Source organism: Chiloscyllium punctatum, chromosome 9 (genome assembly GCF_047496795.1).
Source record: "Chiloscyllium punctatum isolate Juve2018m chromosome 9, sChiPun1.3, whole genome shotgun sequence".
Lineage (NCBI taxonomy): Eukaryota > Metazoa > Chordata > Chondrichthyes > Orectolobiformes > Hemiscylliidae > Chiloscyllium > Chiloscyllium punctatum.
In genome coordinates, this window is record NC_092747.1 from 74,123,303 (window position 1) to 74,140,036 (window position 16,734).

A 16,734-nucleotide genomic window follows, 5' to 3' on the forward strand; every position below is an offset into this window, starting at 1 on the left:
AAGAATGTACATTATTTTCTTAAAGCCCACGGATGTATAAATATTTATATTCAAAACATTAATGAATAAAAATTAATTGGGCAGCCTGCCTTCAGTAATTGCAGTAGAGATAGTTGAAGTCAAAATTGAAGGGGAGGTTTTCAAAATAAATTTATGTTGGTTCTTGAATATTTCTTTGATAACTTGTAACAGCTGCAGTATGTTTTCAGCCCCAAACATGAAATGCTGACAATTACTTCATTATTTAAACATGATGTGCCTTTTGTTATACTCTAAATGAAATACCTAAGCACTCGCTTGCGAGTCTTGCTGTAGTGTCATAACATCTTTGCATCACATTCACAGCCATAATATTGAAAGTTTAACTGGACCACAGTACAACCAATTTTATGTGTCAAATCATACTCAAAATTGCGCATATTATCTCCATTATTCGCCCACAAATAAATTGATGCACCAGTTTGAAATCAAAATAGATTTTCAGTTTGTCACATGTGTGATACTGATGTGTTACAAAAAGAGGTTTTTTTTAGCATTTCCTCATTTGAAACTAATTGTAATTAAGCAGTTTCAAATTGATATCCTGCCATGAAGCCAGGTTTATACTCTGGTGCTAGCTGAAGCTTCCCACCATTGTCTTCAGTGTAAGAACAGGATTAAATAGACATGTGACAAATCTAATACACTAGGATACTCACTAATCCTGGAATGAGACAGATGCAGCTATTATGGTGAAAGTAGGTGGCTCAGATTCTGCTGTTGATGTACTTGGGATGTGTCCTGAGCAAGTGAATAGGCAGTGGAGATGACATGCAGAGGTAGTGGTTATGTGAGTTGGGATATGTAAGAGTGAGTGTGGAAAGATGTTGTATGTGACAATGTGAGTGTTAGAACGTAAGCCTCCTGGATGTGTGAAGTAGCAGAGAGAAGATGGTGGCACTTACTTTGGCACAGTGGACAAGTTCTTTAACCTTCCTCTTGTAGTACTTTGTTTTCCTTCAGATGTCTGACACCATTTTAATCTGGGTGGCAACCTTGGATCAGATTGGCATGGTTTGGTATTGTGGATGCATTGCTGGTCTTGGAGTCATCCCACATCAGCTCCACACCTTCCAACAGGATCTCCAAGACTCTGCCCACAAAGCAGGAAGCCCAGGACAAGTATCAGGAACCTTGCAGGATAGCTCTGACTGACAGTGTTTCTCTGAATGCACACCAGGTTTTAAATAGTGAAGTGGACATGAGGGATGCAGGTGGATTTTGAGATAACCGCTGAGTGGCGAGTTGTTCTGGGAATGGCAGGTTTTAAGGTGGGATAAAAATCAGAAGTGAGGTATGCCATAGGGGTGCCATTAGTTGCTTTTGAATTCAACTCCCTCCCCTTATTTTCTTTCCCTGACACACTGCCTGAAATCTAATTCTGAAAAGCTTTATTATCATCTGATCTCATCTTCTCATGTGATTCTACATCATATATTCTTTCATAATGCTCTTGTGAATTACTTCAAATTTTATTCAATCAAAGGCACTATATTGATAATTTGCTGCTGTTTTGAAGCTATACACTATAGGCTGAAATTATCTTTTTTAAAGAATGTTATAAACAAGTTCTCTCACCCTATCTTACCAAACTCACCTCAATAATAACCCCTTTCTCACTTTTTTTCAAAAACAGCATCATGGCTACGGAAATACTTACAACTTAATAATTAAACTCTTTCAGACATTATAAAAGCCCACATGCAACTGGTTCAAATTCAAAACTTCAAACTCTCAAATGATTTTAAAATCGTGTTACATACCTTGTAACACGATTACAGTATAATAGTTTCTAGATTAGTGGTGCTGGAAGAGCACAGAAGTTCAGGCAGCATCCGAGGAGCAGTAATTTGGAATTATATTCATGAGCTGTAAAGCATTTTGAGACACCCAGTGGATGCCAAGAGAGCTGTATAAATACAAGTATTTTACCGTACATAGGCATTAAAGTCTTTAACAATACTATAATGGCCTGCGTGAAGAAAAATATGTTCTATTTTATCATTACTCATCCAGGAAACTAATGCTATCCTCTTAAAGTTTTACACATACATCTATGCAGCAATCAAAAATATGAGTGTTTTTTGAAGCAATTCTTCAGATGCCTGACAAAGCAGGAGTGACACTAGACTACTTTCTCCTGTTTCTTCTGCCACCATTCTACATTTCTCTCTCCCACCCCACCAAAAAACACAAAGCTCCACCCCTCACTCCGAGGTCTCCAGTTCAGTATTGTCTGCTTCATGCTCCATTAATTTTGTTTTGTGACCTTTTCTAACATTGTAGAAAAAAAATCACAAAGGTTTTACACAACAAATTACAATTCATTTCCTTACTGTCTATGATATATGAATTTCTAAGTATGGCCATGATTTTAGTGATGACAACTATTTTGAATTCTGATGGCCAGTATCACTTCTGGATTAATTCTTATGATGTTTCTGTACCTGACAGCCATATACATCTCTGTTTTATTTGGACCACCTACTTGCACTTGTGCAAGTTTCTTCTCAGCTCAGATGTGATGTCACCCCAAAAGAGAGACATCTATTCCAACTAAATGCTTCCTCCCTCTATCCACTGAGTCATGTGGAGGTGGTCACTGGCAGCTGTGAACTCTGAGAATTCATGCCTTAAGTTTCTGTCACTTTGAAACTAGATAAGAGATTAATTCTGGGCGCGATTCAGGTGATGGAAAGCTCACAAGTCATTTTGAATTTGAAATCTGCAAAGTATTAACTCATTTTAATATACAGGATAAACTGTCTACCTGATTGTTTTAGGAACTGGGAAGCCTATCTAATTTTTTCACAGAATTTCTGATAAACTTGCTTAGCCTGGCCTACTAGGCATCTAATCCTATTACAGGAGATTGCTGAGATCTCCTTATACATGGAAATGCAGCATCTGGAGGCACTGCTCTTTGGATATGTGTGTGCAAAGTATGATCTTTTACATTTGGCCTTCCTCACTTACTAACACTTCATAGATTCAGTTACTGCTGTTCCTAAGCAGCTTTCATCTCGGTTCTATTTTTGGCCAGCATCCAGACAATTGGATTCTGTAAACAATACTTCTCATGTCTAAGATTTGCTTCAGTGCTTGCTGAATCATTTGATATTGAGCAAGATGTCTTTCTATACCTGACAGAATCAACTCCCTCTTACACACCTTATGGATAAATACTTCCACCTTTTTGTCATTTAAATGGTTTTTGTTGGGCCTTCTTTTTCAAACATATTGGAACACACTTAGGAGTATAGAATTGTGGCAGATCATTTAGGTGTTTAGCAGTTTCTGAGTTAGTATACAATTCCATTGGCACCCGAGGAATTGCATGGTTCGCATATGGTCTGCTGACCAGACGAATGCCATTAGTTAAAGGACAATGAGATTTCTTCCACAGAAGTTAGTAACAGATAACTAAACTTCAAATATTATGCTAACAATAGCTTTCAGACTAACACAACTACATTTAAGAATTTTAAACAAACAGCGTCTGCTTTGAAAAATATAAGAATAAATATGACATTAAAAGGGTAAACTTCAAAAGATAGGAAAGTCAAATTTTGACAGTCAATCAGTTGGAAAGAAATGGAATGCACTTACAATACCAAAAAATGTACATTACCAGTTAGGTAAGCTGATTAGACATTTTGTAAGAAGTGTGAATAAATTAATTAAAACATGCAAAATGTTTTGTGTGAAAATGATGGAAAAATGTCTGAGGATAATTGTGGTTGGTTGGGGATTTGGAAGATGTATCATAATCCATTGTGACAGGCTACTTGAAAAATCAGGTGGAAAAGTGCTCAGGAGATCACTTTAAATTATTTTGACCATTTTTCTGAAAGGTTCTCCTAACACCAATTTGCTGAACTTATTTTCTGCGTAGAACAAACTTTCACTGCAATCCTTGCCAATTATTTTAGCTCCCCATTCATTCAATTTCAAAATTTTCACTTTTATCCGCAGATTGATCATTGTCAGCCTTTACAATCACTTCCACTCATTACAAGTAGAATATATTGCTGATTTGCTGTGAGTTTACCTTCTTTCCTTCAACTAGGTGTGATTCAGTCAACTTGGCAAGCTTAAGCATTGGCAGGTAAAGCTAGAATCCAAGTTTAAAGATTCACTTAGTTGTCTCTTTTTGTATGGTAATTGCAGGCGTGAGTTAATGTAATGTTAGTTAAATGTAGAAAAGTCAGTAGATTCATGTTGCCTTTCCAACACACCAGCATTTTGCTGGTGCTACATTCACTCGCCTGGGCATTCACTCACTTTTAAGTTTAGCCATTTTATTGAACTACCAAAGCCACTAACCTGTTAGAAAACAAAAGAACAAAATTAAAAGGGGAGATAAAATGGAGGTTCTGACTTTCTACATATTTCCTGCACAGATCATAGCAATGTATAAATCACAGTGACAAAGGCACCCACTGTTCCCCTTCCTTAAATTGAAGACTTACTCCTGTTCTGCTATACCTAAATACCATTGACACAACCTGTGGCAAAGTGTGCAGATCCATCATTACTACACCACAGGATCCACAACACTAGAGTAGAAGAAGATCATCCTTGATTTTGAAGAACTGCCTAAGAAGAATAAAGAAGATTGTGGCAGTGTGGCCCAGCTGGCTTGCTAATACCATGGTGGCTCTTAATTGTGAGAGATAGGAAGGGGGAAATGTGCAGACTGCCTAAGAGATGCCTGCTAGCTTCTTGCAGCATACCACTGCCACTTTCTTAAAAGCTGGGCATCATCACTTCCGATGATCAATGGGAGGATGGATTGCAGTAAACTAAACCCGAAACGTTGATTTCGCTGCTCGTTGGATGCTGCCTGAACTGCTGTGCTCTTCCAGCACCACTAATCCAGTATTTGATTTTCAGCATCTGCAGTCATTGTTTTTACCTAAACTAACTGCTTGCAAACCCATCTACTTAATTCATCTTATTTCCAAATATGGCATTTAAAATCTACATGGCAGAGATTTGAGCTTCCATTAAAGTTATAAAATATATTGCATTTTGGAAAGTGGAATCAAGATCGGAGTTTCATGGTGAATAGTAGGGCCTTAAGAAGTGTAGTGGAAGAGAGGGATCTTGGAGTTCAGGTTCACAGTTCTCTGAAGGTAGAGTCACAGGTAGACAGGACAGTAAAGAAGGCTTTTGGCACATTGGCCTTCATCAGTCAGGGCATTGAGTATAGAAGTTGGGAAGTTATGTTGCAGTTATACAGGACGTTGGTGAGGCTGCACTTGAGTATTGTGTTCAGTTTTGGTCAAGCTGCTATAGGAAGGATGTTAATAAACTGGAAAGTATGCAGAAGAAATTTACAAGGCTGCTGTCTGTTGCCTGTCTGAGTTATAGAAAAAAGTTGGACAAAATAGGACTTTTTCTTTAGAGCGTAGCAGACTGAAAGAGGGACCTTACAGAGATGTATAAGATCATGAGGGGCATGGATAAGGTGAATGCACTCAGTCCTTTTTCCAGAGTTGGGAAATCAAGGACTAGAGGACATCAGTTTAAGGCTAGAAGGAAAAGAACAAAAGGGAACCTGAGCAGTACAAAGGGTGGTACGCATATGGTATGAGCTGCCAGCAGAGGTGGTTGAGGTGGGTACATTAACAACATTTAAAAGGCATTGGAAAAATACATGGTTAAGAAAAGTTTAGAAGAATATGACCCAAGTGCAGGGAAATGGTGTAAGCGTGGACAGACATTTTGATTGGCATGGACCAGCTTGGGCCAAAGGGTGTGTCTCCATGCTGTAGGATTCTATGAATCAATGACTCTAATAGCATAGATCTTCTGGCTGTAAAGGTGCCAGTACAGTGTCCTGGGAGGCCACCAAAATCTGCAAGGCAGACTAAAGTGGTATTGCTTTTAAGATGATTCTACAAGGATTGGGTGCAGACTCCTTCACACTCTCAGCCAAAGTGGTAAACTTGCTTGGAACGATTTCTGATATCTCACAGCTTTCTATGCGAGACTGCAATTTTCCTCTTATAGTTCATTCTAAGACCTAGAGCAAAGATACAAAGAAGATGTAAGACTTCAAAGGAAGGTTCAACCCTGATCTGAAAAATGTAAGCTGAAGTGAGCTTGTATGTGAGTCAATGAAGGAATACCAATAACATTCAGACATGCTGTTGGGTTTCTGCTGGGACAGTGATCTTCTTGGTTTGCCTGTGCAATGGCAGTGTATTGAGGACTCTAAACTGTTCTATTGTCTGTTGTTATGTGCTGTATCCTTAAAGGACAATGTGTAAGAGAACACATGTTGGAAAGCTTTGTAATGTGAATGAGTATGACACGCATCGAACATACAATAACAAAAACATGATTGGATAGAGTATGGAGGTGTACAGTATAAAGGAAAATGTGTGTGATGGCATATAATAGATTATTTGAGAAGGCAATGAGTTTTATGGTGTCTCTGTGACTGAGGTGTAGGAAGTGTTGGAGGGAAATATTAAGAGGTTGTGCAAAGGAGCTGAGTGCTGTATTGTCAGATGGTAGTGTGAGAGGCAGGGACAATAGGGTGTATTTATCCTTGCTGCTCTTGGATGGCCATTAAACTTCATTCTTTATTGAAACCAAGTCCTGCTACTGATAAATTATATTCAGGTCTGGCTGTTTATGGCCTTGTCCTAATAATTGGGGTAGTAGTCCAAATTTCGCCAAACTACAAAACAAGACAAACGTTTCCTCTGACACTTTTTCCTGAACGTTCACTTCTATTTTAAAGTCAATAGGTAAGAGTGAAGTTCAAAAACTACCACGATAATGCCAGATATAACTATAACATTCAGATTTGAGCTTGCATCATAACCCCTTCTTCTATTCTATTAGGATGGATTAATAATTGAATGTTCAACACCCAGTAAGGAGATTAAAGTTTTGACTCTTCCTTTTATAAGGAATATTTTATTCAAAAGTGATATGGCTGATCATATGTTTGTTTGTTCATAGGAATGCAGCAGTATTTCTTACGAGGAGCAAAAACAGGATTGGACGATTGTACAAAAAGGCCATCTATAAACAGTTTACCGATGCAACTTACTCAACTGAGGTTTCGAAACCTGACTGGCTTGGATTTCTTGGCCCACTGCTTAGGGCAGAGGTGGAAGACTTGATTATTATTCACTTCAAAAATTTTGCATCACGTCCCTATTCTTTGCATCCTCATGGAGTTTTCTACAAGAAAGATTCAGAAGGTAATCTTACTGAGTAAAAGAAAGAATTTCATTTACAAAGTGCTTTATAGTTATTGATACGCTTCTGAAGTGTAAGAAATGAGACAATTTGTGCACATCAAATTCCCAAACAGCAGAGTAATAATGACCAGATCATTGTTTTAGTAAAGTTGGTTGACAGATAAGTACTGGCCAACATATCAAGGAGCATTATTCTTCAAATAGTGGCATGTGATCTTTTACATCCAACTAAAAGAGCAACTGGGGCCTCATTCCTTCTAAAAGATGCCTTCTTTAAACAGAACTGTGCTCTGTCAATATTCACTTTCAATCAGTGTTATATGCGTAAACCTCTGGAAGTGAACTTAAACTTTCTCCATCTGACAAAGCTGGAGATAGTACCACTGTGCCTTAGCAAATGCTCAAAAATGCCAGAGCTGCAGGAAGTATTAACTACCTAACCAAAATAGTGGTGCTATTAATAACAAATTCACTTTGGAGTCTGAGGTCATTTTGAATTAAGCTAAAAATAAATGGAGTTTATTCAACAAAATAGCTCTGAACATTCTACTAGTAGCAATAATAACCATTTTGTATCAGATACACTGGGCTATGACATTTTCCTTCAATATCTTTATATCTGTATATTTGTGTGAGCCTGTGAAAGAAGCCATGCACACCCATAGTTCATTAGATTCTGAGGAAAATTCTACGAAATGTCCCGCAAGCAAAATAAACCTGGTTATGTGGTCAAGTGCAAAAATGGTAAGGGGGAGGAATAGCTTTCACGATTAAAGTGATTGCATCCTTAATGATAAGAGAGGATATGACAAGATATAATTAGAATTCATACCTAAAGTTCAGATACTCCCCCTCACCCTTCAAGCTTTTCAATGCTGCTTCAATTACACCTGTCACAACTTCCACATCCTCCAACTATTCAACAGTTGCAGCCATGTCTCATGAACACCTACCTGAAGGGCAGGTGGCACATTATAGGCTAGAGCAACAGAGAAGGGACATACATATTTATGTTCTCTGCACCCTTCCTGGAAAATAATGTTCTACAATCATAATAGCAGCATTCTGAGCTTGCACGGCACCAATCTGAACTTGCATGGCAACAAACATGGATCTCATGATTACAGTCTGAGTTTTCCATTGCAGCATTGAGACAGTTGGTAACATCTGTCTATGCTGCAGTGTGATTTAGTATATCGACCAGATGCTGCATCGTGACTGGGTCTGTGTAAGTGTTGTCTTCGAAATGGTAACTATTTCTATGTTGTTAAAAATGGCCTGTGTGTTTTGCACAAAGCCCTGAGTCAAGCTGAAAACAGAAACAGGAAAACACAAGAATGAGTGGAAGGAAATAGATAGAGGAACAGCATCCTATAACACCTGACCAAAATTGCATGATTAGATGGGCCTAATTCAATTTGGGAAACCTGGTTGGCATGGATGAGTTGGACCAAAGGGTCTAGTTTCATGCTGTATGGCTGTATGACTCTATAACTGCACAATGCTAGTTAACAATGATGTACGGTGCCAGTAGCTGAACTGGTGATTTCCAGTGTCAAATGATTTTGCTTCTCCAGCAGAATTCTGCTGATGATTGCAACTTACACAATAAGTCTGTTCTAGCTGGCCAGGTGTATATTCTTGAGTATCTGAAAGTAAAAATGCTTTCATCTGGATTGAGGGTAGTGGGATGGAATGGTAAATAAGTGGTCCATTGTCACATTATCTGCAGCTTACACTTTATGATGGATAACAGGATGAAGTTTAAGTGGAATTTGAGAAGGGGTTTAAGACAGGAACCATTACCTTGAATGTTTTTTTACATCACCAGATGCAATATTTTTAATAACAGCCATTGCCACTATGTGGCATAACATCTCCTCCAGTGGGGCCAATTAATGCAGTATGCAGCTCTCCCTCTTGTTATTGTTTTGTAAGGAGAGGGGCAGAATGTCAGTGTGCATGTTACTCAATTGTGGTGATACTGTAGTTGTGGGGATATAAGAAAAGAATATGATTGAGCCAATGTCTTATAACAGTTCAAAACATAATAAACAGCTTATTTGATTGAATTAAAATCATATAACAATTAAAAATACAAGGGAACAGCTTATCTGATTAAGTTAATATTGTAAAACAGTTTAAATTTGTTTTTGCTGCTAATAGGGTTATGTGACAAACAGAGTGGTCAAGTCAAGTGACTTACTGACTGAATGTCATGCTCAAATTGGCTTATGGTGTTGCTAAGGCTTGAAAACAAAATATAATTAAGATAAAGCTACCAGTGTCTTAATGCTTAAAAAAGTAAGCTGAACTTAGAATTGACAAACTATGCTGTCACATGCTTATTCTTGGCAGCCAGAATGTAACTGTCACGGATTCTTTATAAAAAGTCTCAAATTTTTATCTATTGACCACTAAGAAGAGAAAGGAGAGTATCCAACAGTGGCTTTAAGAGCTGTGTTTTGTCCTGGTTTCTTTCAGAGAGAGATTGTGTGACATGTGGAAAGATAAAACCTTGTGAAGCCCTGGGTATTTGTTTTTAACAAGTTAGAACAATAGAAGCAGCCTGAATGGGTGTGGTCGAGCTCCCACAGAACCAACAATTTTAGGTTCAGCTTTCAGCAGTTGCTGTTGGGGTCTTGGAAGAGTAGAAGCTTTTTTTTTTGTCATTGTGTCAATTATAACCAAAAGCTCGAGGGTTCTCTCCCTGGCACAGAAGCTTCATGTGAGATAATCTGTTTTCTGAATTTGGCTTTTCTCCAAGGGTGTCTTTACGGGATGTTAATATATTGGAACCATTAATTAGTAATAATTCTGTTATTCTGTTACGTTTTTTTCAGTAGAGTTAAGTTATTCCAATTCCTTCTTTATTTTGCTGTATTTTGACTATAGTGTTTGATTAAATTGTGTTTTGCTTAATGCCAAGTAGCTTGACCAATCAGATTGCATCTGGAATGTAGCATCTCACAATTATCTTTAAAATAAGAAAAAGTTAGGGTCTAGGCTACCTTCTTATTATATTTTGAAGGCGTCTGGTCTGGTCCATAACACTGTGTTTAAGTGATGTGCCAGAAATAATTGAATATTTGGAGGTTTGTGAAAGCTGGGTGAGAGTCTGACTACTTTAGAACTCATGATGGAGTGAGTCCTGATTGCTGGTGAGTGAGTGATAGGTGTGAGGTGCATTGAGCAACATGAGAGGTTAGTGAAGGGGAGAGTTGGGAAGTTGCATTCATTGACATTGACCAGCCATGTGAGATCACTGAACTTTTACCAGCACTGCTGCCAGATGCTCAGCGTACAGCTTTCAAAGTGAGTTCAAAGTTCGTGAGAAGATTTGTTGCTTGGATGCTCGTTGTTGTGGTTCTGTTCGCTGAGCTGGGAATTTGTGTTGCAGACGTTTCGTCCCCTGTCTAGGTGACATCCTCAGTGCTTGGGAGCCTCCTGTGAAGCCTTGAGTGCTCATAATCCTTTTTCCAGGTGTGCCTTGGGGCTCACTAGCCTCCTTCTGATATGTGGTACCTTGGTTCCTGTCCACCTTCTGGACTAGTGTTTCCTGCAACTCATTTGGGAACTCCTATCTGGACTGTTGCTTTTTTTGTTGTACTTTCCCTTGCAGCCAAGTCTTCCACAAATAATCTGCAACATCTCCTGTGAATAAGTGCAGCTCCCCTATAAAAATTTAAAAAGCACACAACACCAGGCTATAGCCCAACACGTTTATTTGGAAGTACTTCCAAACACCTCCTCATCACCCCTTTAAAAAGTCCTGGCTGCCTTTTAAGAGGCTGAGATGAACTATGAATCATGAACCAGGTAGACACTGAATTCCCTATTGAGAAAATGCTGTGCTGCACACTGAAATCAAAGCTTGCTTGCAGTCTGTATCAACAGCTGTAGGCAGGGCAAATTTGTAAGCCAGTAAAATGATTTCACCAGTCCTTCCTCTTACATATTTATGATTGCTAGAATTATTCTAGTTGTCCTGTTTGTTCACAATTAAATTTGCACTAATTAAAATTCTTTATCAGCTTAATAAAAACCAGCTTTAAAAATTGCTAATTAGATCTAGAGTTGCTTGTAAGAATCACATATACTAGTTCCTGTCAATACATGTATAGAAACATGTGAAATAACTATAGTATGAATATTTGAATTTTGTTAGTTTTTTCTTGTACATGATAACCACTGCATAGAATTCAGAGACCCTTCCTCCTTTCTCATTGCCAAGTCGTTGGCTTTCTTCTTTACCTTCTGAGTCATGAGGGCATTTTTTATTTGTTCCCTCTTCCAACACTATTCATATCAGATGCTGGTATTGCTTTGTTTAGTGCAACTGCTTATAATGCTTCTAATTCTCTGAAACTACTTCAAAATCAGTATTATGCAATTTACCAGTGACTTCCATTTCTGAAAACTTGCGCTTATACTGTACTCTAATTCTTAGATTAAATTCCTCTAACGTAGAATGATGAAAGCTGTTCTTTTTTACAGGTGCTTTTTATCCTGATCAAACATCAGGTAAATATAAGGCAGATGATGCTGTTCCACCAGGAGGAAGTCACATCTATACATGGATAGTCAAGAAAGAGTATGCACCTACAGATGCTGACCCAGCTTGTTTAACTTGGATTTACCATTCCCATGTAGATGCTCCAAAGGATATTTCCTCAGGTTTGATCGGAGTGCTGTTAACATGTAAGAAAGGTACAGTATATCATGGGTTGTTCAATTGTTCCTGCACATCAAATTCCAGGTCCCAAGCTTTAAATTAGTTCACCCGATTTAATATCTTTTATCTTGAATAACAGTCCTGTTGTTAAAGTATGCTTGGACTTAGATGGGTCTTAGAACTGGCTGCTGTTTAAAGTGCGCACTTCATAGATCAGGATTACAACATAATGGTTAGAATGGTTAGATTTCCCTTACTTAACAATTCTGATTTTCTCCCCAGGCAAGTCTGATGTACTTTCTCTTATTAAATCATGAACCTAGTGTTAATTCCATAGAAGTAGTGCCCTGCTGTCAACACTGCCTTCACATTGTCGACCCCCTAATCCTGTGGTAGATTCACTTTCTTGTATCTGCCTATCCTAGCTCCAAAAAATATATATTACCATGATCCCAGAGAAAACTGACAAAAACTGATCTTGACCATCCAGATAAATACTGTGGCTACAAGGACAGGTCAGCAGCATAAATGAAGCCTGTTCGTGAATCGGCTACCTCTGCTACACTTTTCCCTAATTTCCTCTTTGCAGTTTATGTTAGTAAATTGTGTTAACTTGTGTAGAATGATTTATTTCAGATTGTTTAAAAATGTCTTTCCCTTCTGTTAATGCTTTATTTATTGCAGTTAAAATTTTTGTCATTCGGTTTTGGATGGATGTTTAGCTAAGTAATTATCATCCAAATCTATATAACGTGGAAACCAGCTATTCGGCCCAACAGGTCCAACTGACCCTCCAGAGAGCATCCCACCCAAACCCAACCCCCTACCCTATATTTCCCATGGCTAACACATCTAACCTATACATCCCTGGGCACATGGGCCAATTTAACATTGTCAATTCACCCAATCTGCACATCTTTGGACTGTGGGAAGAAACCCATGTAAACACAGAATGTGCAAACTCCACACAGACAGTGACCTGAGAATGGAATTGAACTGGGGTCCCTGGTGCTATGAGGCAGCAGTGATAACCACTGAGTTACCATACTGCACCCTAAAGGACAGCAGTGAGGATCGGACTCACCCGGTCTCGAATTTTCATGGAGTTAGCCTCAATGGATTCATAATCTGTTAACTTAAGCACTCGACCATGACTGCTCGCTGTACATGAAGTATATTGAAGGCTGAGATGGACAGATTATTTTTAATCAGTAAGGAAATCAAGGTTTACAGAGCAAGGCAGGAAAGTGGGGTTCTGGATTATTACATGAGCCATAAATGCATTGAATGCCAGAGCAGCCTTAATGGTCTGTTTCTGTTCTTACTCTTCAGAACCCAAAGAAAAGTTAGATTAGCCTCAAACACTAAGCCTGTCTCTCCACAGATCTGCCAGACTTGCTGCATTTTTCCAGCACTTTTTGGTTTCCTGTAAGTGGATTATCTGTACATAAATTAGCAGAGATCATGATGATGGATCATAACCCCAGATTGGAAAAGGTGCAGAGGAGATTTACCAGGATGTTGCCTGGTCTTATGAGGAAAAGCTGAGAGACTCAAACCTGTTGTCATTGGCAAGAAGAAGGCTTAGAGGGGATTTGATAGAGACAGTCAAGATGATCAGAAGATTAGATAGGGTAGACAGTGAAAGCCTTTTTCCTAGGATGGTGACGTCAGCGTGTATGAGGGGCATAACTACAAATTGAGGGGTGATAGATTTAAGACAGATGGTCAGAGGCAGGTTCTTTACACAGAGAGTGGTAAGGGCGTAGAATGCCCTACCTGCTAATGTAGTCAACTCAGCCACATTAGGGAGATTTAAACAATCCTTAGATAAGCACGTGGATGATTTTGGGATAGTGTAGGGGGACGAGCTGAGAATAGTTGACAGGTCGGCGCAACATCGAGGGCTGAAGGTTCTGTTTCTGTGTTGCATTGTTCTATGTTCTAATTCCCTCACTTACAACCAAAAGATAGTGTGGATGTAGATTCAGTAGCTGTCTGGAGAAAGAGAGAGAGACCTTGGAATGTCACATTTGATGATGTGCTAAGAAAGATGCAATGGATGGAACTAAAAGCGAGGATTGCAATGCAAACTGAATTGTAATCTCGTTGGAGAAAGGACAATAATCTGGCTGAGAGACATGTTTTGTGGCTTCCCTTTCAAGGATACACAAGATAAAGGACTAAAAACCTGGTTTGTGTGTGCTGTTGGAAGAAGGTGTGCTGGAGAACCAAGATAATCAAGTGTCAGTGATCTAAGGTACATCTGTGTACTAGCATAGGCTTAAGCAGTAGTGTGAATCATATAGGATCATAGAATCCCTGCAGTGTGGAAACAGGCCATTCAGTCCAACAAGCTGAAAATGTGTTGCTGGAAAAGCGCAGCAGGTCAGGCAGCATCCAAGGAACAGGAGAATTGACGTATAGGGCATAAGCCCTTCTTCCCATTCAGTCCAACAAGTCCACACTGACTCTCTGAAGACAATCGCACCCAGACTCACCCTCTTACTCTATCCCTGCATTTTCCATGGCTGATTCACCTAAGCTACACACCCCTAGACACTATGGGCAACTTAGCATGGCCATTACACCCAACATGCACTTCAGGAGGAAATTGGAGCACCCAGAGGAAATCCACGCAGACATGTGGAGAATGTGCAAAATCCACACAAACAGTTGCCCGAGGATGGGTCCCTCATGCTGTGAGGCAGCAGTGCTAACCACTGAGTGACTGTCCCATCCTGTGCTGTGAAGGTCATAGTCAAAGATCCATCCACTAGCCATTCCTGCATTGTAGGTAATCAATGTGCTCATTCTGAATGCTAGAAGGTAGTTGGTCAGGCAGCCAATTCAAAGGAAACAAGACAAAGAAGGAGCTTTGACAAAGGGTCAGTTAGGCTCGAAACGTCAGCTCGTTTCTCTCCTTACAGATGCTGCCAGACCTGCTGAGATTTTCCAGCATTTTCTCTTTCGGTTTTTTAAGACAAAGAGGGATTCTCTTGCTCCAGGTGCAGCCAACCAGCCACCATCAAAAGGAAGCAGGACAAAAGCACTTCAACGAACCTGCAAAAACTTGAATCTGGAAATCATCTGTTGCAACCATCATTGCTCCATCATCTACTGTTCATGACCAAACTATACAGATTGATCTGTCTATCTTTAATTGGGTTCAATTTGTATTTCTAATCTGTATGCATGTATATTTCATTTTTTCTTCTTGACTTTATTAACTATTCAAGTAATTCTTTGTTAACTCAGGAAAATCTGGTTAAATTGTTTCCTTTTTATAAATTAAGTTCATTTGGCCTCGGAGAAAGGTATCTACGAGAGAGGATATTCTTTGTATATTAATCTTGTTGTGACCAATTGGGGAAGCTTATCTCTCCACGCTTCAGGCTCACTGCCTTTATTCCTGATGAAGGGCTTTTGCCCGAAACGTCAATTTCGCTGCTCGTTGGATGCTGCCTGAACTGCTGTGCTCTTCCAGCACCACTAATCCAGTATTTGGTTTTCAGCATCTGCAGTCATTGTTTTTACCTTTAAAATATGGAGAGCCAGTTCATCCTTCTTCTGGGAGATCAACAATTTGGGGATATTTTAGTAAGGAAGGGCAAAATGTGTCAAGACAGGCTTGGAGGGCTGAAGGACCTGTTCCTGTGCTATGTTATTGTTTACTCTTTGAAACCACAATGATGGGGGAACCTTTCACATGGTTTGACCATAAAACAGATGATCAGAATTTGATATTCTAAATAAAGGCTCACACATATTTTTAGTCATGTGAATGTACAAAATACAAATTTCCTAAAATCAGACTGAGCTCCTTGTTTTATTTCAATGTTTACAGGAATTTTGGATGATGTGACACTGAAACGTAAAGATGTTGACCAGGACTTTGTCATGATGTTCAGTGTTGTGGATGAAAATCTGAGTTGGTATTTAGATGATAATATAAATGAGTACTGCACTCTGCCATCTGCAGTTGACAAAGATGATGAAGCTTTTCAGGAAAGTAACAAAATGCATTGTGAGTATTTTTACCTGATTTTTTTGAAACTTTATAATTTCAATCAGAGATAATCCCTGCAGCCCACCATGTCTGCACTAACAGTCAACCCAGGTCTCTGGCATTGTGAGGCATTAGTGTGAACTACTGGGATAATGCTGTACACCAGGGAATTACTGGAACACACATGCAAGTGTGAATGTCACAATGATCTCTGAATTGAAAATTTACTGCTGCCTTAGATATTGATTTGCAACAACTTAAAAAAGAAATTTGGCAATGTGGGGCAAAATGCATTAATGTATGTAGGATGTACCACCATTAGTGGGCTAAAGAGCATTCTTTTGTCATATTATTTGATAGTGAATTTCATCTCAGCACAGGGCCTCAGACTTCAATGTTATAACTTTATGTATGGTCTCTTCTCTGACTGCATATAACCAGAATTATGGTTCTCTTATTTTCTGTCATGTCCATCTAACCTGAAATTCCAATGTCTTCAATGACATTAATTTGTCTATTTTAGTTTTTAATCCTGTTCATTACCATTAGCTCCTTTCAGGCCCTTCTCAGTTTTTTTTTTGTTGCTGTCCCTCCCCGTTGTGAAATTATATTATTTTTCTGTAGTCTGATTCTGCAGGATGTGGGCACATTTACAACATTTAAAAGGTAAGTATAAAAATAGGAAAGATTTGGAGGGTTATGGGCTAGGAGCAGGCAGGTGGGATTAGTTTAGTTTGAGATTATATTGGACCAAAGGATCCGTTTCCAGCTGTTTGACTTGATGA

At 39.0% G+C, this 16,734-nt stretch overlaps 1 protein-coding gene across 1 annotated transcript in view; it reads left to right on the forward strand.

Annotated features, from left to right (window-relative positions):
- hephl1a (hephaestin-like 1a) overlaps positions 1-16,734 on the forward strand; it is a 141,020-nt gene that overhangs the window by 23,042 nt on the left and 101,244 nt on the right. The window contains exons 2-4 of the mRNA XM_072577820.1: positions 7,021-7,265; positions 11,763-11,975; positions 15,788-15,967. Coding sequence (XP_072433921.1) covers positions 7,021-7,265; positions 11,763-11,975; positions 15,788-15,967 — 638 coding nt within the window. The remainder of the gene's footprint in view (positions 1-7,020; positions 7,266-11,762; positions 11,976-15,787; positions 15,968-16,734) is intronic.